The sequence below is a fragment of the Trematomus bernacchii genome, unplaced genomic scaffold, assembly GCF_902827165.1.
Source record: "Trematomus bernacchii unplaced genomic scaffold, fTreBer1.1, whole genome shotgun sequence".
Lineage (NCBI taxonomy): Eukaryota > Metazoa > Chordata > Actinopteri > Perciformes > Nototheniidae > Trematomus > Trematomus bernacchii.
Genome location: NW_022987841.1, coordinates 10,964 through 33,630, shown reverse-complemented (window position 1 = coordinate 33,630; position 22,667 = coordinate 10,964). Strand labels below are relative to the sequence as shown.

General features: G+C 47.0%; 1 protein-coding gene and 1 long non-coding RNA gene across 2 annotated transcripts; one reads left to right on the top strand and one right to left on the bottom strand.

The window, feature by feature from the left end:
• The first annotated feature begins 1,675 nt into the window (after positions 1 to 1,675).
• On the top strand, positions 1,676 to 3,165 carry LOC117468631. The gene is made up of 2 exons (XR_004554501.1): positions 1,676 to 2,916; positions 2,961 to 3,165. It is a non-coding gene; the product is annotated as an uncharacterized LOC117468631 (long non-coding RNA).
• Positions 3,166 to 5,101: 1,936 nt separating this feature from the next.
• tgfbr1b (transforming growth factor, beta receptor 1 b) lies at positions 5,102 to 16,965 on the bottom strand (the record flags this gene model as incomplete). The annotated part of the gene is made up of 8 exons (XM_034112867.1): positions 5,102 to 5,370; positions 7,978 to 8,108; positions 8,361 to 8,485; positions 10,062 to 10,218; positions 10,427 to 10,594; positions 11,838 to 12,068; positions 16,123 to 16,377; positions 16,704 to 16,965. Coding segments are annotated over 8 exons (1,455 nt in total), but the record flags the coding sequence as incomplete, so codon positions are not given.
• Between the last annotated feature and the right edge of the window lie 5,702 nt (positions 16,966 to 22,667).

Here is a 22,667-nt window from a genome sequence, read left to right as displayed (position 1 = left end):
GGGGCACCAGAGCACACTTTGCACCATCTCCCCTGATCCTCCTCCACTCGGTCAGAGGATCCTCCTCCACTCGGTCAGAGGATCCTCCTCCACTCGGTCAGAGGATCCTCCTCCACTCGGTCAGAGGATCCTCCTCCACTCGGTCAGAGGATCCTCCTCCACTCGGTCAGAGGATCCTCCTCCACTCGGTCAGAGGATCCTCCTCCACTCGGTCAGAGGATCCTCCTCCACTCGGTCAGAGGATCCTCCTCCACTCGGTCAGAGCATCATTTGAGAGAGAACTAGCCATGGCTCACACTCGTTGATGCAGAGTGTGCCAAAGACCAGGACTGCAAAGTGTGCTCTGTTCCCCTCTCTGTTCCATCCTCAGAAAGTTTCAGGTGCTTTTTCTTTATCACCTGCTCCAGGTGAGCGGGTGTTAGTGTTTTTGAGGCCGGCTGCAGCGCTGTAGCTCGGAGAAACATCTGCTAACGTGGAATGAGCGGAGAGAGAAAAGAAGGCGAGGATCTGTACAGAAAGTCATCCCGTTAGAAAGAAAGAAGGCTGCTGGTGACTTTAAGACAGATGGAGGTCTCGTACCCGAGGTGAGCTTTTGTTGTTGCTGATGTCCCAGAGAATGACTTGATATGGATCTTTAACACATGAAGGTCCAGTTTGGCCACTTTAGTACACATTAAACATGAAATCAGCAGAGACCCTTTTGTATTCAATATAGCAGCGAAATCCACTTCTTCCAGATGTTTAGTCCTGACCTTCTGCTGACCTTCTGCTTATGACCAGCGTCTGCCGAGGAGCCACAGAAACATCTCCTGATGGCGGGTTTGTGACTTTACACATTTTGTACACTTTGAGAAGCTGCAGGGTCCACGTGATGCCCTTCTTTAGAAATACACCTCTTCCTAACAGACGGAGAGGGAACACATGTCCACATGTACGAGTGGAGACGGTAAGGTTGGTAATATTACTGCAGGGAGAAGGAAACTTCAGGACTCCTCGTTGGATTTATAAAAATAGGTCTCAAGTGGAAAGAAACGAGGCGAGCATTTATTTGTTGCCGCTGTTGTGGTTTCTCCTTCAGTAAATGAGAACCTGTCCTAGTTATTTAATAGGCGCGTTCACACCAAGTACTTTGCCGTACTTAGTGCCGGCACTTATGACCCCAGGGCACTCAGTACAGATCGCGTTCACACCGGAATAAATTCCCTGAGGAAAGATTACGCAAGTGACGTCACTTCTTCTTCTTCTGCTGCTTTGGGTTTACTGGCAGGCCCCAAACCACTTCACGGCGTATACTGCCACCCGGAGTCCCCGGCCGGAAGTCCCCGGAGTTGGGGAAGGCTTCAGTAGAAGCTGCTGGGACTCCCAGCAGCTTCTACTGAAGCCTTCAGAGGAAATCGCCAGAACGCCGACACCTCCTCATCTCCACCGCTCCCATGTTTTCTTCTGTGTTGCCATAAGTTAGTCTCTCTGCGTTTGTGCGCTGGGCTAATGCTAATGCTAATAATGCTAATGTGGATAAGGATAATAAAATTAAAATAATAAAATTAAAATAATAAAATGGCGGCTCTACAAAACATTTCAGAGTTGTACGGGGCGTGGTTTGCAATTCGCCCAGCCAATCAGAACTGGGGCACTTTTTCCCCCAGGAGAGTACCACCTCTCAGCAGGCACTACACATGGGGGTAAAAGTTCCAGGCACTAAGTATTCTTTTTGGTGTGAACGCGACATAAGGGGTACTAACGGAACTAAACGTGAAAAGTACGGGGGAAAGTACTCCGGTGTGAGCGCGGCTAATGACTGCAGGGAAGATGTAGGACATCTGGGTTCATCTGGGTACATCTGGGTAAATGAAATGAGATCGGAACAAATAGTTAAATGTCCTAAATGGAGCATGTGTCCGTCTGCAGGTAGCTGTCTTAGCTTCACGTCACTTTGGACGAATACAATACGTTGGAAGTGGATGAACTAATCTAAATGTTGCAGGAGCCGGGATGATCCGCTCGCTGCAGATTAGGTCCAGTTTATTTAGAAAAGCTGAAGTTGAGTTGTCGTCTGGTTAGGAGGAGGTGTAAGAAGAGGAGCATCAGCTGAGAGCTAGTTCAGACCCTCCTGCAGCACTTCACCCTCTAAAGGGTTTGATATCTCCGACTCACACTCTTCTGAAAGGTGTGTGTCGCATGGCACAGAGATCAGATTCAGGCGATCTGAAGGTATTTACATCCAACACGTAGCAGCACAACAACACTATGCATCATAAAGAAAAGAGGCGACAGACTGCAGGTTCAGAAGTGCACTTATTGCTGAACTCTAATATCTGATCAATACGATGAAGAGCAGCAGTCTGTCCAACACTTGAAACTAAATCAGGTGCTACATCATTTTTTTTTGTCCTTTAGATAGAATAATGACACTACCTTTATCATAGTAATTATATATATATATAGATATCTTTTTTCATAAAAAACAACAGAAATGATAAGAGCTGTCTCTCATGTGTTGGTCCCTTAAGGCTCGGCTGAAACGTCCTTTTGAAATCTGGTGGTTTTTACATTCTAGTAGAAAAAGACCTCGCCACGAAAAAAACAATAAAACAATAAAACAATAAACAACTGGAAAATCTATGGCTTAGTAAATCTCCGTTTGCTATATTTAGATGGATGTCGTCTCAGAGAAGAACCAAACACTGAAATGTCCCGTTTGTGGAGAGGCGGAGTTGGATTTATGGCACCAGAGTGGGCGGGGGGGGTGCATAGTCCACGTGCGCAGATCAGTGTGCACGTGAGGGTGTGTGTTGAAGTCCACGTGCGCAGATCAGCGTGCACGTGAGGTTGTGTGTTGAAGTCCACGTGCGCAGATCAGCGTGCACGTGAGGTTGTGTGTTGAAGTCCACGTGCGCAGATCAGCGTGCACGTGAGGTTGTGTGTTGAAGTCCACGTGCGCAGATCAGCGTGCACGTGAGGGTGTATTAAAGCACGGTGTAAGGCATGGCGGCAGCTGAGAGCACAGTCTCTGTTTCTGAAGGTTTTGCATATGTTGCAGCATGTTGCCCAGAATGAATGAGGTCATCGCGTCCACTTTCTGTCGCTAAGTAAGAAAAGAAAACCTTAAAAAATGACTCAATAAATTAAACTGAGCTGTCCGCCTCCCTGCGTGTGAAATAAAAAGTTAAAAAAATATGTTGATGTTGGTGGTGAGGAAACCTGCAGCTCACTGTGCTACTGACACTCAGAGCAGGGCTGCAAACTGATGCTAACTGCTGCTAACAGATGCTAACGGCTGCAAACTGATGCTAACTGCTGCTAACAGATGCTAACGGCTGCAAACTGATGCTAACAGATGCTAACGGCTGCAAACTGATGCTAACAGATGCTAACTGCTGCAAAGTAATGCTAACTGCTCCTAACAACTTACGGCTGCTAACAGATGCTAACTGCCGCTAACTGTTGCAAACTGATGCTAACTGCTAATTGCTGCTAACGGCTAACTGCTGCAAAGTAATGCTAACTGTAAACTGTAGCTAACTGCTGCTTTTAGACGCTAACAGCTGCTAACAGATGCTAACAGATGCTAACTGTAGACTATCTGTGTCATCTTAAACTCTTTAAACAACAGGGGCTTGTTTTAGTGTTATCCCTGCATTAATATCATTTTTCAAACTGATGTTTTTGTCTTCACAAATACTGCTATTTTGCACCAAAAAATAAACGTAACATGGTATTTTTTTTTGACCTTTTGCACCATTACAACCAATTACAGTATGTTGTGCTTATTTATATAAAACAACAATATAAACGCTTTGTCATCAAGACGAAGACGGGACACTTTGACAGGAAGCGGATACCAGATCCACTGCGTCACAATAAAAGCCTTCCCCCCCACCGGGTCCGTCTGCGCCGCGTCACGGCTGCGCCGCAGTTTTGTTCCAACCTCCTCCGGCGTCATACCCTACCAGGCGCGTTTCAGAAGCGTTTCAGAAGCGGAGCGTCTTGCCTGCCGGCTCGCAGTTTTAGTTGATTTGGGCATATTTCCTGGACAGGCTACTTTGTACAGACAAAGTTAATAATAACTAATATTCCAGTTATAAACGACATGAATCAAAAATGTGTTGCTGTATTTTAGTGGTAATCCATTCATCATCATCATTATTCTATATATATAATGTACACAGTGCCTGTAAACCGGAGGAGAACGCTGGCATTTCTCCTCCTACTTGAAAGACTACGGAGGGATAGGGTCTGCACAATGAGTTTACTTTGGGGATTGACTGGATGCTCTGACCGGTCCACTTCCTGCCCGGCGCTATGCAACGCCTCGCGTCGCGTCAAAAATAGACCAGCCGCCTATTTTTAGCGGAGCCCAGCGCCGACACGCTTCTGGGACGCTTCTAGCCGGTGGAATAGCACCCATTGACTAGAGTGGCTGCGATCGCGGTGAACGCCGCGGCGCAGACGTAACGCGGCGCAGACGGACCCGGTGGAATCTAGGGGTCAGACATATAATATTCTCAGGCGAGGGTTATACATTTACATTTAATCCTCACCCTTTCGGTGTGTAACAGCTAATGGCTTTAGAATAGAAACATAAATCTCCTGCACAAAGCATGTTGAACTAAATGTGCATTTAGTGAAATGTAAAGTATTAATTTGAAATAACTAGAACTTGTTAAATTGAAATGAGGACCTGATAATTATCCTAGAACACTTTATAGGTACATCCAGTAAACTGCATCAGTATTCACTTTTAGATTCAGATATGAACCCCTGATATATTCAGATCCCTGACAGATGGACAGCTTGCAGCCCTGCTGAAGAGGAGGAGACCCTGACCTCCTGCTGAAGAGGAGGAGACCCTGACCTCCTGCTGTGTGATGAGGGACCTTCATGTGCAGAACGAACACACACACACACACACACACACCACACACACACACACACACACACACACACACACACACACACACACACACACACACACACACACACACACACACACACACACACACACACACACACACACACACACACACACACACACACACACACACACACACACACACACACACACACACACACACACACACACACACACACACACCACACACACACACACACACACACACACACACACACACACACACACCACACACACACACACACCACACACACAGCTTCATCAGTGAGTGTGATGAGAATAGAAAAGCAGAGGAGGGTACTAATGCTAATGATATGGATGCCTGTGTGTGTCTACATCTTGATGCCTTCTGATTGGCTGAGCTGAGAGAGGGTCTTCTTGATGCGCAGGGCCGTTAGCCTCGCGGCGCTGTTAGCGTACCAACACTCCCTCATGATCTTCGCCATCACCCTCAGCGCCTGAGAGGAAAGAGTTCATAAAGATTATATTATATAGAGATTCAAGGCTTTCATTGCTCAGCAGCTACTGTGGAGGTACATGGACACCTGCAACACAATACAACAGATAGAATAGTGCAAGTAAATACAAATAGAACAGAGATAGTGCAAGAGGCGGCTATATACAAGTGATTGGAATATGATATAAATATATATAGATATATTAGATAGATAAATTCTAAGTAGCAGCCAGATGGATGTTCTTTCAACAGTTCAGGTGTTTAACAGTCTAAAGGCCTGTGGGATGAAGCTGAGTCTGGTGGTTTTAGTCCTGATATATAGATTATATACGTATAAAACCAGTCTGGAAACACAACGGCCAACACGTCCTCTCTCTATATATACTCATGGGTTCATCACAGCTGGAGCTAACCCTGAAACAGTTCATATAAATCCATCATTGTCCAGTAACTCTCACTCCATCATTCCCTACATTTAATATCAGATGTTCTGGGAACAAGTGACGTTTCTGTAGAAAACTCTCGCCTCATTTCCAGGGAAATCATGTGTAAACAGGAGAGAGCCTTCAACCTTCCAAAATGTTCCCACACCACGCCGCTCCTCCGCTCCCTTCACTGGCTTCCAGTAACTGCTAGAATCCACTTCAAGACACTGGTACTTGCGTACCATGCTGTGAATGGATCTGGCCCTTCCTACATCCAGGACATGGTTAAACTGTACACCCCAGCACGTGCACTCCGCTCTGCATCGGCCAAACGGCTCGCTGCACCCGCACTGCGAGGGGGACCCAAGTTCCCATCAGCAGAAACACGTGGGTTTGATATCCTGGCTCCAACATGGTGGAATGAGCTCCCCATTGACATCAGGACAGCAGAAAGCTCTGAGGTTCATAACCCACTGTAACCCCCTCACACACCACTGCACACTGTCTACCATGGGGCTCTGAGGTTCATAACCCACTGTAACCCCCTCACACCCCACTGCACGCTGTCTACCATGGGGCTCTGAGGTTCATAACCCACTGTAACCCCCTCACACACCATTGCACGCTGTACTCTTTAGTCAACTGGACATCATTATCAATGCGCAGATCACTGCACTGGTACAAACTCATCTATACCGCTATGCTTGGACTGCTGCCCCTCTACATATCCACTCACATATCACACACACAGTACAGCTATAGCCTACCATCTCAACATGACATCACTCTGTCCGTCCCCTCAGTTCGCACGGTGCTTGGGAAAAAAAGCCATATCATACTCTGCCCCCTCGACCTGGAACACACTTCAGCAGGAACTCAAGCTGACCAGTTTGATACCCATCACGGATTTTAAACTCATGTTAAAAAAGCTGGAGAAATCATCTGTGGGTGTTTGCACCTGCTTTACCTGCTGTGTGGATTTCAGTGACTGCTTTGTTACGATGTTGTATTTTAGGGTTGCCTCTGTGTTTAGTGTCCTGTCTGTAACTTTGTGTGGTAGTGTTACCACTGACAGGTCTCTCTTGGAAATGAGACCTTGTGTCTCAATGAGATTTTACACCTGTATAAATAAAGGCTAAATAAATTTAAAAAAAAGCTCACACATCTTCCAGAGCAGACTGAAGACTCATCTCTTTCCACTCCACTTCGAGCGATAGAATCACTAACAAAGCACTTATATACTAACAAAGGACAGGCTTATCTAAAGCTAGGTGAGTAGCACTTAAAATGTTTTGGCTCTATGAAACCTGATGTTCTTATATGATTCTGTTTTCTTCAAGTTTGTATCTTCTTGGTCGAATGCACTTATTGTAAGTCTCTTTGGAGAAAAGCCTCAGCTAAATGTAATGTAGAGTCTGCAGTGTGTGTGCGTGTGCGTGTGCGTGTGCGTGTGCGTGTGCGCGTGCGCGTGCGCGTGTGTGTGTGTGTGTGTCATGTCTGTGTCTCTGTCTGACTTCTCACACCGTCATCACAGCAGCAGAGCCTCCCCTCTAAATGCTTTCAGACACATCATTTCCTCTAACTCTGATTCAAACTGAAATAACCCTCTGATTTAAAACCATCACAGATTAAAACCTCTGCAACACTTATGGGAGGGGCTGCAATGGTTTGTAATCACTGTAGACCCTGAAGAGGCTCATTGGATCGGAGGAATTCACATTTAATCTGTGAGCAGAGTGTAAGTCATATTTAGCAACACTCAGGATGCAAAATGCTGAATAAAAGGAGCGTGTCTCATCATTACTGTTTCACTAATCTGTGTTCTCCTTTCTCCTGTGTGTCTCTGGTGTGAAGCATGGGTTATATTAAAAACACCGTGTTTTATCGGGGGTTTCATTAAACAAAGTGAAAGGATCTGCTTCACAGAATCAAATTGAATAAAATGTTAACGACTCCCTGGACTGCACACAGTGAGAGAGAGAGAGTGTGCAATGCCGTCAAAGTGAAACCTGAAACTGCATTGCACACACTCTCTGAGTGTTTGCTTCCTCTCCGGGGACGTGTGTGTGTCTGTGTGTGTGTGTGTGTGTGTGTGTGTGTGTGTGGTGCGTGCGTGCGTGCGTGCGTGCGTGCGTGCGTGCGTGCGTGCGTGCGTGCGTGCGTGCGTGCGTGTGTGTGTGTACCTCGCAGCTCTGCCAGCGGTTGGGGATGTTGGGTCTGAGTTTCTGCTCACACACCACCTTCCTCATCTCCTCAACAGACGGGTCCGACTGCACCAGGTCGTAGTACGGCAGCTGGTAGTCCTCGTGAATGCCTGGAGAGAGGAAATAATACACGTTAGATACTGTGTGTGTGTGTGTGTGTGTGTGTGTGTGTGTGTCATCAAAAAGGAGGATCTGCAGAGGTAGCATCGTGCAGAAATGTGCAAAATATACAGAAAGAGCAACAGCAAGTATGTGGCTGCTAACAATGTGTGTGTGTGTGTGTGTGTGTGTGTGTGTGTGTGTGTGTGTGTGTGTGTGTGTGTGTGTGTGTGTGTGTGTGTGTGAGAGAGAGAGACTCTTACCCCCCATGGAGCAGCGGCTGGCGATCTCCCAGAACACCAGCCCCATGGCGTAGATATCGGCTCGCTTAAAGGACTCGAAGTGTTTCATGTTTATAGAATCGTCCAAAACCTCCGGAGCCATGTACCTGAGGGGGGGGGGGGGGACATGGAGATATTATATATATATATAATATAGAGAGGAATCAGAGATGAAATATGGCGCGTTTCCACTACAGCGCGGAGCACCGTTTAAGAGGGCTGTGACGTCAGCGGCCCGTCTTTGGTTGCGTTTCCACTTGGCCTAGTACCGGCCGGCGGGTCCTAATTCACAGTTTTTCTGGCCTCATAAAATCGTGGGTCTAGGGCCAGAGACAACGAGGCTGAGTCGGGCTGAGTATGCTAAACTAGAGAGAGCATCGCTGGCAAGGGGGCTACAACTACAACAAGATGGACATATTTGACCGTGATTTAATTGTAATACACGTTTCAAAATGATGAAGTAACAACATACTGATACCGGTTAGTAAAAACCATGAATTAATGCTTTGACAAGTCTGCAGACAGACGGCAGGGGAAACACCTTTTAAAATGCGTGTTTTCTAAATGGAGATTGGCTAAGCTAACGCAGTATATGCTCCGACCGTCCACACTCACAACAACGGCCTATACAGACATAAATAAAGCAGCGACTGTATTCACCATGACACAGGCAGTCTGTGGCTTGTACTTGTTTAACTTGTGTCTAGTTTCTGAACAGATATGAGGAGCTGTGAGCTCTGAGTGCTAACAGCTAACGGCTGTGTTGGTTTTGTGGGGTTCTCATTGAAGATGACGTCACGGCTCCGCCTACACTGTGTTACTATAGTTACTACCCCAGTTCCTAAACTGTAATGGAAATGCGCCATAAAGTGAGCCAGTCCTAACGAGGCCTAGCCATACCGAGCGAGGCCGTGAGAGGCCGTGTAGTGGAAACGCGCCAATAGAGAGGAATCAGAGAGGAATCAGAGATGAAATCAAGGCCTCTGCTGAAAGGGGTTTGTTGTTGAACCTAGAGAAGGATTGTTAAAGAAAGAGAGAACTGAAATCACAGAGCTCTTCTCTTTTGTGCGAGCCTCTCATTCAGAGGAAGGGATCCTTTCTGTTGAAGTTTGAATGAAAGCAGATAAAGAACACATGTATTGGTGAGGTCTCTCTTCAGGAGTCACGCACTCATAGCTTCAGTGAAAGCAGAACTACAGCAGCTCACGAGGGACATTTAATAAAGTCATTTCCCTTTTCCAAAAATCTCAACAGAAAGTTTGGCCAGACTAAAACATTTCTAATGTTAAATAAATGAAAACCATTCACAGTTAAGAGTTAGATATTGAATTGAATATTAATGCCATAAATGAATGCATATATTTACAGTTTCTTATTCTTCCAGTGTGATATCTGTCAAACTATCCATGTCTCACTTATTCTAAGAATGTTCTTAACCCACTAATAGGATTTACGTAGTAATAACAATAACTCATCTTTCTCAGATTAATGTAGTCGTTTTTTTTTTTCGTCTTTGCGAAACACCGCTGTGTCAAATGTCCCACTTGGGTTGCTGTACGTAGCGGTCCAATATAGAGGACCAACTCGCGCTTGCACGGTGCAAATCAGGTAGTCACAACGCTAGCCTCTAAAGAGGAACAGAGGAGATAGAAACACAGGAGATAGAAGATATTGCAGACCCACCTCTTGGTCCCCACCCGGTGGTTGGGTGCGATGTCGATGGTGTCGGTGGCCGAGTCGTGTCTCACAGCGAGGCCGAGGTCAGCGATGCAACACGTCCCGTTCTTCTTCACCAGGATGTTCTTAGACTTCAGGTCTCTGTGGGCGATGGCCGGCTTCCCTGAAGACCAAGGACACGTTTAGGAACATCTGGGCACGACTATTAATATGTGAGCGGGACGTCAGGAGGATATACAGAAAGAGCACGAGCATCAGCAAGTCTGCGGCTGCTAACGATCCCCACAGTTCCCATTCCTTATACGTGTGTGTGTGTGTGTGTGTGTGTGTGTGTGTGTGTGTGTGTGTGTGTGTGTGTGTGTGTGTCTCACCTTGCGTCCCCACGATCTCCATGTGCAGGTGAGCCAGTCCGCTGGCGGTGGACAGAGACAGTTTGATCATCCCCTCCACGGTGACGGTGTAACGGTTCAGATAGTCGAACAGAGAGCCGTGCTCGTGGTAATCTGACACCAACCAGAGCTGGGTCCACGTGCCGTTATCTGCACAGGAGAAGGGACTTTAATGTGTGTTTCTTTACTTTAAGTAATATAGCTACTGTGTATGGCTTTTGTGCATATTATCATTTATTATGGTCTGAAAGGACTGGAGAAAACACAGCAACCCACAACGGGCTTTGATGCATTTAGGTTCCTCTAATCTCTATATCACACACACACAGGTAGCTCTGCTATACATCCATTAAACCTGCAGGAGCACACTGTACTGAGCTGTGTGTGTGTGTGTGTGTGTGTGTGTGTGTGTGTGTGTGTGTGTGTGTGTGTGTGTGTGTGTGTGTGTGTGTGTGTGTGTGTGTGTGTGTGTGTGTGTGAAGCTGTGTGTGTGTGTGTGTGAAGCTGTGTGTGTGTGTGTGTGAAGCTGTGTGTGTGTGTGTGTGTGTGTGTGTGTGTGTGTGTGTGTGTGTGTGTGTGTGTGTGAAGCTGTGTGTGTGTGTGTGTGAAGCTGTGTGTGTGTGTGTGTGTGTGTGAAGCTGTGTGTGTGTGTGTGTGTGCATGCGTGTGTGTGTGTGTGTGCGCCCTCCACAGTGAACTCTTCCCCCCCTCACAGTCTGCAGTCTGTGTTTTAATCCCTGATGTTAACGAGTTTAAATGACCCCTCCTTCCTGTCTGTATTATATTAATGATTATAACTTTAATTGTATTAATCTTTAATCTTGTGTGAATTATTTATCTGCTGTATCATTCCATGCACTATTTCTATTCTCTTGCATTTGATCTGTTTCACTTGTTCTATGTCCTCCATGCTGCTCTGCTGGAGGACTTCAGATGTCCACGTCTCCACTGAAGCTGCTGAGATGGAGACTTGAATCTGACCTCCTTCCCCTCACGTCTACAGTCTGAGGCTCTGCATGTGAACCCTGAGTTTCATCCAGACTCTTTATTCCGGAGGTCTCCTCTCACCTTCCTCGTCTCCTCTCACCTTCCTCGTCTCCTCTCACCTTCCTCGTCTCCTCTCACCTTCCTCGTCTCCTCTCACCTTCCTCCTCTCCTCTCCTCTCCTCTCACCTTCCTCCTCTCCTCTCACCTTCCTCCTCTCCTCTCACCTTCCTCCTCTCCTCTCCTCTCCTCTCCTCTCACCTTCCTCCTCTCCTCTCACCTTCCTCCTCTCCTCTCCTCTCACCTTCCTCCTCTCCTCTCACCTTCCTCCTCTCCTCTCCTCTCACCTTCCTCCTCTCCTCTCCTCTCCCCTTCCTCCTCTCCTCTCACCTTCCTCGTCTCCTCTCACCTTTGTTGTCAGCAGCGATGAACCCCAGGATGTTCTCGTGCCGCAGCATAACGGTCTGGTAGATCTCTGCCTCTCTGAACCAGGACCTCTCTTCTCTGGAGGAGAAGATCTTCACAGCCACCTCCTCTCCTCTCCACTTCCCCCGCCACACCTCCCCAAACCTCCCCTTCCCGATGCTCTCCTGCAGGATGATGGTGCGGGCGATCGTCCTCTGCACCAGCAGGGGCAGACCTGCACACACACAGATACAGGTTAGAGTCACCTGAAACACTTCATCACAGATGTTCATCAACGCAGAGATCTATAACACGGTCAGGAACCAGAGAGTCTTTACACTAATGAAGGTATAAGGGAAGAACTGCACAGAAACATATTAGAAGCTGACGGTAAGGATTTAAGAGTCACCAGAAATACTTTTAATAAATGATCAGTCAAAAGCCAGCTGGTGCAGCGTGAAGAACGAGGAGATTTCAATATATTTCTACCCTATAAGTCACAGGCTGTCTGTTTGCATATTGATCACTTCCTGCAGGAACTAGAGCGTTCAGACGGAGAGAGGTGAGGTCAGGAACTAGAGCGTTCAGACGGAGAGAGGTGAGGTCAGGAACTAGAGCGTTCAGACGGAGAGAGGTGAGGTCAGGAGAGAGAGGTGAGGTCAGGAACTAGAGCGTTCAGACGGAGAGAGGTGAGGTCAGGAACTAGAGAGTTCAGACGGAGAGAGGTGAGGTCAGGAGCTAGAGCGTTCAGACGGAGAGAGGTGAGGTCAGGAGCTAGAGCGTTCAGACGGAGAGAGGTGAGGTCAGGAGCTAGAGCGTTCAGACGGAGAGAGGTGAGGTCAGGAACTAGAGCGTTCAGACGGAGAGAGGTGAGGTCAGGAACTAGAGAGTTCAGACGGAGAGAGGTGAGGTCAGGAGCTAGAGCGTTCAGACGGAGAGAGGTGAGGTCAGGAGCTAGAGCGTTCAGACGGAGAGAGGTGAGGTCAGGAACTAGAGCGTTCAGACGGAGAGAGGTGAGGTCAGGAACTAGAGCGTTCAGACGGAGAGAGGTGAGGTCAGGAGCTAGAGCGTTCAGACGGAGAGAGGTGAGGTCAGGAGCTAGAGCGTTCAGACGGAGAGAGGTGAGGTCAGGAGCTAGAGCGTTCAGACGGAGAGAGGTGAGGTCAGGAACTAGAGCGTTCAGACGGAGAGAGGTGAGGTCAGGAACTAGAGCGTTCAGACGGAGAGAGGTGAGGTCAGGAACTAGAGCGTTCAGACGGAGAGAGGTGAGGTCAGGAACTAGAGCGTTCAGACGGAGAGAGGTGAGGTCAGGAACTAGAGCGTTCAGACGGAGAGAGGTGAGGTCAGGAGCTAGAGCGTTCAGACGGAGAGATGTGAGGTCAGGAGCTAGAGAGTTCAGACGGAGAGAGGTGAGGTCAGGAACTAGAGCGTTCAGACGGAGAGAGGTGAGGTCAGGAACTAGAGCGTTCAGACGGAGAGAGGTGAGGTCAGGAACTAGAGCGTTCAGACGGAGAGAGGTGAGGTCAGGAGCTAGAGCGTTCAGACGGAGAGAGGTGAGGTCAGGAGAGAGAGGTGAGGTCAGGAGCTAGAGCGTTCAGACGGAGAGAGGTGAGGTCAGGAGCTAGAGCGTTCAGACGGAGAGAGGTGAGGTCAGGAGCTAGAGCGTTCAGACGGAGAGAGGTGAGGTCAGGAGCTAGAGCGTTCAGACGGAGAGAGGTGAGGTCAGGAACTAGAGCGTTCAGACGGAGAGAGGTGAGGTCAGGAACTAGAGCGTTCAGACGGAGAGAGGTGAGGTCAGGAGAGAGAGCGTTCAGACGGAGAGAGGTGAGGTCAGGAACTAGAGCGTTCAGACGGAGAGAGGTGAGGTCAGGAACTAGAGCGTTCAGACGGAGAGAGGTGAGGTCATAAAGTCATAAAGTCACTCTGCATATGATTCAGTGGAGAGAAATGTCTTCTGCTCTGAGAGGAATGCACATTGAGAGCAAATCATTTATAGTCCAAGACCTTTAAAAGATAAATGCTGAACACTCGCCGGTGGATCGTTTATATTTAATCGTGTAAATGCGTTCAGGTTACTTTCCAGAAATCAATAGCGCTGCTACAAGAGCAACTGTCACATAGAAACAGCTGATGAGGAAACACACACACACACACACACACACACACACACACACACACACACACACACACACACACACACACACACACACACACACACACACCACACACACACACACACACACACACACACCACACACACACACACACACACACACACACACACACACACACACACACACACACACACACACACACACACACACACACACACACACACTCTCTCTGCTGGAGAGAGTCGAGGTGCCAGTCTCTCAGAGAGGAGCTCATTCATGACTGCATGAAGAGCGGAGGCTGCCAGCAGTGTGTGTGTGTGTGTGTGTGTGTGTGTGTGTGTGTGTGTGTGTGTGTGTGTGTGTGTGTGTGTGTGTGTGTGTGTGTGTGTGTGTGTGTGTGTGTGTGATGACTCTAATTTAAGCTGTGTGCAGGTACATAATAAGTTAAGGCTTCCTGTTCTCTCAGTGTTTCTGTTCCACTTCATTTCACCCAGTTTCTCTTTCCGTTTTAAATGTATTTTATCTGCACGAGACGAGGTGACCTTTACAGCGAAACACATCGCCTAGTCCTTCTTCTTCTTCTTTATTTGTTTCAACATACCTCCACAGAGAATATGGGTTTAAAAAATGTAGAAAAGTGCATGAACTGAACTTAATGTAAATACAATCTGAAACCTTCATCTAGAATCTGTTTATATATGTATTATGAACAGATGTTCTCAGAGGGCTTCAGACCCTCAGAGTAACCCCAAAGAAACACACAGTAACAGGAGGAAGGTCTTCCAGGTAATACATCATCTCATTATCCACCAACACTCAGACCTTAATATTTCAGGCTCTTCATCATCATGAGGACTCTCTGAAGTGCCGGCGCTCTCTATAGGCGCGTTCACACCGCAGTGCTTTTCCCGTTTAGTTCCGATATAGTTCTGAAATGTTTCGTTCACACCAAAAAGAGCCGGAAACTAAAATGAGTTCATGAACCTTTGTACCCCCTTTCCGTCCCGGCTAGAGAGCAGGCACTTTCCTGGGAGAAAAAGGTTCCTATGTCTGATTGGCTGGGCGGATTGTAAACCACGCCCCGTAAAACTCCCAAAAAGTTTTGTGAAGCCGCCATTGCATTAGCATTATTAGCATTAGCATTAGCCCAGCGCAGAAACGCAGAGAGACTAACTTATGGCAACACAAAATAAAACATGGGAGCGGTGGAGATGAGGAGGTGTCGGCGTTCTGGAGATTTACTCTGAAGGCTTCAGTAGAAGCTGCTGGGAGTCCCAGCAGCTTCTACTGAAGCCTTCCCCAACTCCGGGGACTCCGGGTGGCAGTATACGCCGTGAAGTGGTTTGCAGCCTGCCAGTAAACCCAAAGCAGAAGAAGAAGAAGTGACGTCAGCGGCTTCATTTGCCTAATCTTCCCTCAGGAACTTATTCCGGTGTGAACGCGATCTGTACTGAGTGCCCTGGAGGTACTGAGTGCCCCGGGGGTACTGAGTGCCCCTGAGTGCCCCGGGGGTACTGAGTGCCCCGGGGGTACTGAGTGCCCCTGAGTGCCCCGGGGGTACTGAGTGCCCCGGGGGTACTGAGTGCCCCGGGGGTACTGAGTGCCCCGGGGGTACTGAGTGCCCCGGGGGTACTGAGTGCCCCTGAGTGCCCCGGGGGTACTGAGTGCCCCGGGGGTACTGAGTGCCCCGGGGGTACTGAGCGCCCTGGGGGTACTAAGTGCTGGCACTATGTACGGCAAAGTACTTGGTGTGAAAGCGGCACTTGACTGTTTTTAATATTCCTTCAAAGAGAAGGCAAGTGGACTTTAAGAAGAATTCAAGGAGAAAGATGGTTTCTAGCAGCCCCTCTAGCAGCCCCTCTAGCAGCCCCTCTAGCAGCCCCTCTAGCAGCCCCTCTAGCAGCCCCTCTCTCTCAGGTGCAGAGGTGTGTCTGCTGCACGTCGCTCTAAACTTCGTTCAGAATATCTTCTGTCTTGTTGTGTCACACATTAAGAATGCTACTGCTGTTAGCATTGTCGCTAGCAGACAGACGGTCCATGCGGTGTGACTCTTAGCTTTGCACGTGTAGAATGTTGTTTATATGTCAATATAAGGCTCATTACAGAATATCTATATTACCGTTTACATGGAGCACAACATACTGATGCTAACAAAACAATAACACACACACACACCTGATCCAGACCCTGAGGTGGTCATGTCGTAGATGAGGTCTCTGAGCGTTGTTCCCACGGTGATGAAGGGGTGGTCCATGTGGGGGTCTTCCTCGTTGGACACACGGTGATGATGACGGTGCGCCGCCCCCGCTGCTCGGTGGCTGTGACAGACGTAGAAGGCGAGGACCAATAGGAGGCAGAGGACACACACAGGGCCAGCTATCACTGCAGCGAGGGCCACAGGGCCGAGGGGGGGGGTCCGCACCGTGGGGACTGGGGGGGGGGGGGGGGGGGGGGGAGAGAGAGAGAGGATATTAACTTACCCGTGTCTCTTTAACCCTGTTTGAACGTGTGTGTGTGTACATGTGTGTGTGTGTGTGTGTGTGAATGTGTGTACGTGTGTGTGTGTGTGTGTGTGTGTGTACCTGGGATGATGTTGAGGTCTGGCTCCTTGTTGCTGTGTGTGTGTGTGTGTGTGTGTGTGTGTGTGTGTGTGTACCTGGGATGATGTTGAGGTCTGGCTCCTTGTTGCTGTGTGTGTGTGTGTGTGTGTGTGTGTGTGTGTGTGTGTGTGTGTGTGTGTGTGTGTGTGTGTGTACCTGGGATGATGTTGAGGTCTGGCTCCTTGTTGCAGTTGTCCGTGGTGCAGCACACAGGATAGATCCCCGTCTCCTGCTTCACGGACGGAGCACAGATGAAGGGTCTGTCTCTGGGGATCAGCTCGCTCTCGTGAACACACTGACGCTGTTCTCTCGTCAGGCGACTGCCAATCTTACGGATCGCCACGAAACACACTCCGTCCGTCGTGCAGCTGGAGTTAGCCGAGCAGCGGTCGCAGTAGCATTGGAGCGCTGGAGAGAGGAGAGAGGACAACAGTCAGACCGGAGAAACACCTGACATGTAGATGGGAACAGGTGTGATACAGAGCGGAGAAACACCTGACATGTAGATGGGAACAGGTGTGATACAGAGCAGAGAAACACCTGACATGTAGATGGGAACAGGTGTGATACAGAGCAGAGAAACACCTGACATGTAGATGGGAACAGGTGTGATACAGAGCAGAGAAACACCTGACATGTAGATGGGAACAGGTGTGATACAGAGCAGAGAAACACCTGACATGTAGATGGGAACAGGTGTGATAGAGAGCAGAGAAACACCTGACATGTAGATGGGAACAGGTGTGATACAGAGCGGAGAAACACCTGACATGTAGATGGGATCAGGAGTGATACAGAGCTGAGAAACACCTGACATGTAGATGGGAACAGGTGTGATACAGAGAGGAGAAACACCTGACATGTAGATGGGAACAGGTGTGATACAGAGCAGAGAAACACCTGACATGTAGATGGGATCAGGTGTGATACAGAGCTGAGAAACACCTGACATGTAGATGGGAACAGGTGTGATACAGAGAGGAGAAACACCTGACATGTAGATGGGAACAGGTGTGATACAGAGCAGAGAAACACCTGACATGTAGATGGGAACAGGTGTGATACAGAGAGGAGAAACACCTGACATGTAGATGGGAACAGGTGTGATACAGAGCAGAGAAACACCTGACATGTAGATGGGAACAGGTGTGATACAGAGCAGAGAAACACCTGACATGTAGATGGGAACAGGTGTGATACAGAGAGGAGAAACACCTGACATGTAGATGGGAACAGGTGTGATACAGAGCAGAGAAACACCTGACATGTAGATGGGAACAGGTGTGATACAGAGAGGAGAAACACCTGACATGTAGATGGGAACAGGTGTGATAGAGAGCAGAGAAACACCTGACATGTAGATGGGAACAGGTGTGATACAGAGCTGAGAAACACCTGACATGTAGATGGGAACAGGTGTGATACAGAGAGGAGAAACACCTGACATGTAGATGGGAACAGGTGTGATACAGAGCAGAGAAACACCTGACATGTAGATGGGAACAGGTGTGATACAGAGAGGAGAAACACCTGACATGTAGATGGGAACAGGTGTGATAGAGAGCAGAGAAACACCTGACATGTAGATGGGAACAGGTGTGATACAGAGCAGAGAAACACCTGACATGTAGATGGGAACAGGTGTGATACAGAGCTGAGAAACACCTGACATGTAGATGGGAACAGGTGTGATACAGAGAGGAGAAACACCTGACATGTAGATGGGAACAGGTGTGATACAGAGCAGAGAAACACCTGACATGTAGATGGGAACAGGTGTGATACAGAGCAGAGAAACACCTGACATGTAGATGGGAACAGGTGTGATACAGAGCAGAGAAACACCTGACATGTAGATGGGAACAGGTGTGATACAGAGAGGAGAAACACCTGACATGTAGATGGGAACAGGTGTGATACAGAGAGGAGAAACACCTGACATGTAGATGGGAACAGGTGTGATACAGAGCGGAGAAACACCTGACATGTAGATGGGAACAGGTGTGATACAGAGCTGAGAAACACCTGACATGTAGATGGGAACAGGTGTGATACAGAGAGGAGAAAACACCTGACATGTAGATGGGAACAGGTGTGATACAGAGAGGAGAAACACCTGACATGTAGATGGGAACAGGTGTGATACAGAGCAGAGAAACACCTGACATGTAGATGGGAACAGGTGTGATACAGAGAGGAGAAACACCTGACATGTAGATGGGAACAGGTGTGATACAGAGCAGAGAAACACCTGACATGTAGATGGGAACAGGTGTGATACAGAGCGGAGAAACACCTGACATGTAGATGGGAACAGGTGTGATACAGAGAGGAGAAACACCTGACATGTAGATGGGAACAGGTGTGATACAGAGCAGAGAAACACCTGACATGTAGATGGGAACAGGTGTGATACAGAGAGGAGAAACACCTGACATGTAGATGGGAACAGGTGTGATACAGAGCAGAGAAACACCTGACATGTAGATGGGAACAGGTGTGATACAGAGCGGAGAAACACCTGACATGTAGATGGGAACAGGTGTGATAGAGAGCAGAGAAACACCTGACATGTAGATGGGAACAGGTGTGATACAGAGAGGAGAAACACCTGACATGTAGATGGGAACAGGTGTGATACAGAGCTGAGAAACACCTGACATGTAGATGGGAACAGGTGTGATACAGAGCTGAGAAACACCTGACATGTAGATGGGAACAGGTGTGATACAGAGAGGAGAAACACCTGACATGTAGATGGGAACAGGTGTGATACAGAGAGGAGAAACACCTGACATGTAGATGGGAACAGGTGTGATACAGAGCGGAGAAACACCTGACATGTAGATGGGAACAGGTGTGATACAGAGAGGAGAAACACCTGACATGTAGATGGGAACAGGTGTGATACAGAGAGGAGAAACACCTGACATGTAGATGGGAACAGGTGTGATACAGAGAGGAGAAACACCTGACATGTAGATGGGAACAGGTGTGATACAGAGCAGAGAAACACCTGACATGTAGATGGGAACAGGTGTGATACAGAGCAGAGAAACACCTGACATGTAGATGGGAACAGGTGTGATACAGAGAGGAGAAACACCTGACATGTAGATGGGAACAGGTGTGATACAGAGCAGAGAAACACCTGACATGTAGATGGCAACAGGTGTGATACAGAGAGGAGAAACACCTGACATGTAGATGGGAACAGGTGTGATACAGAGCAGAGAAACACCTGACATGTAGATGGGAACAGGTGTGATACAGAGCAGAGAAACACCTGACATGTAGATGGGAACAGGTGTGATACAGAGAGGAGAAACACCTGACATGTAGATGGGAACAGGTGAGATACAGAGCTAAAGGGACGTGGTGTCCCTGAAGGCAGCATCAAGTTAAAAAATGAATGATAACATTAAAATAAACCGTCCGTCTGAAACCAGAGCAATCTGTTGTGATTGGTCAACCGCTTAGAGATGTCCCGCCCCTTAGCCTATCATGTACAGTGTTCCTTCCAGAAGTGAAACAGGACTAGAGTTTATTACCAAATTAAGAGATGATGGTAATTTATGCATACATTATATAAGAGCTAAATACTTATACACATTATACCTGTTCCTAACAACAACTACATATAAACTACTACATATAAACAACTACATATAAACTACTACATATAAAAACATGTCAGAAAAACTCTAACTAAAAGTATAAAACTCTCAAACTAAATAAAATACCAACTGTTTCACCTCTGGTTAAACCCATCTGCACTCAGAGACCTGAAGCAGCAACACACACCTCTGAATAATCCACACACACACCTCTGAATAATTAACACACACACACAGATGGGTTCAACAGAGTGAAAGCTATACTGCTGGAAATCTGCTCTTAGTGCAACACGGTGAAAGATTTAAACAATGTGCATTATTCAGGAGAGCACACACACACACACACACACACACACACACACACACACACACACACACACACACACACACACACACACACACACACACACACACACACACACACACACACACACACACACACACACACACACACACCACACACACACACACACACACACACACACACACACACACACACACATCACACACACACACACACACACACACACACACACACACACACACACACACACACACACACACACACACACACACACACACACACACACACACTCCTGGGAATGTCTGGAGGTGAAATCCAGACACAAACAACACAACAGTGTGTGTGTGTGTGTGTGTGTGTGTGTGTGTGTGTGTGTGTGTGTTCAGGGGAATAAGCAGACAGATGAAGCTCAGACGGTTAAATAAAAGCCAGCTGACTTTCCTCTGACTCAGATACGTCAGACACACACACACACACACACACAGATATGTGTCTAGACTAGAAAACAACAGAAACATTTCATCTCTTTATTAAAGGAAACACAGCAGCTGATCTCTGGATCCAGACGATGCTTTGATTCAAACACGCTGCACAATAAAGAGATGAGTTATAAAGATACTTCAAAGAGAGACACTTTCAAATGTCTCTGAATCTCTTTGGTTTATTGGCACCTTTTGTGTGTTTGATAAAAACTGTTTGTTGACTTTTAGAATCAGAAGAAGTCCCTTTAATATCTGTTTGTGTACTTTAAGTAATATAGTTACTGTGTATGGAGTATTTTACATATATTATCCTTTATTAGTATGGACTAAAACCAGTGGAGAAAACACACACCCACCCATTTTGTTAAATGTAATGTAACATTTAACAAAACTCATGTTCCTGTTATGAGTGTATTAAGATATCTCCTGCCTCAGTGCGTCTTTAAAGACTCTTTTAGAAACCCTACTTTAGAATCATTAACGAGGGCAGCGTCTAATTAAAGCTGCAACACATCTCTCACTTGTTGAAGGGTGTGTGTGTGTGTGTGTGTGTGTGTGTGTGTGTGTGTGTGTGTGAGGAGGAACACACTGTAGTTACACCGCTTGTTTTCACCGTTAACACGAAACGCATTTCAGCTAGAAAACATTATTTTAATGGATGAATATTCCTACTTATTTACTTGATTAACCTAATTATTATTATTGGTCATCAAATGAGTTTAAGATGAGATGAACAGCTGGAAGATTGGCTGCATGGCTTAGTAAAGTAAAAGGGTCATTAGTAGTTATTTAAATGGTTGAAGATGTTTGTTTTTTAAGGATTTGAAGGCGTTCTCTTTCACGTGTAGCTGCAGTAGTTGAGTCCATGCAACATGCAACACACTTATCATTAACCTGTTCCACTCTGAGCCTGTTTTTCAGGTCTCAGGCTCGAAAATGACATTCCCAGAACAAATGACCATATCTTCCCTTCTAAAAGGGTTAAATTAATAATCTTTGTTCTCAAAGTAATGATAAACCTGTGAGTTGGATGTAGAAGTGTCAGAATCAATATAAATGTTTTTTATTTTAAAGAAAATTCAGATTTCACATAGTAAAAAACTGTAAATTATAGTGTCCGTCCAAAAATTATTTTTTACAGATAGTGAAAACTACCCTTGGATGATGGGTTAGTAGACTAAAAGCTTTAGGAATCCAAAGTACAACATATAATAAGTACCCTGTATCAAGATTGATGCAAAACAAGTGAAATTTGACCTTTTTAGAGAGATTTAGCCAAAAACCCCCACTTCTGGGGTCATTTGGGTGGATTTGACCTATCTCTGGCCCCCCTTGCTCGATCTGGTTGGTTGACATACCCTTGTGACCGTTAGAGCCAATAGAATCGAAGGAGGAGACTCACATAGACATACATTGTAAAGAAAAAATGTTGCCGCTTCGCGTGTGGAAAGCTAAACTAAACTGGAGGAATGTCTCCTTCTGGAGTTTGGAAACTAAAACGCAGTTGTATTGCTTATGGATTATCAGAAATAATTTCAAAGAAGGCACAGACACATAGGATGAACCTATGGATTAACTGCACGCATCGTTTTTTTATCGTTTTAATGCCATTGAAGACCACTTTTGACCAAGGTAAGATATATTTACATGTTTAGCTTCTTGGCTCCACATGTGATGATGTACGCTTTCGTTGATAGCGTCGCGAATGTTTATCACT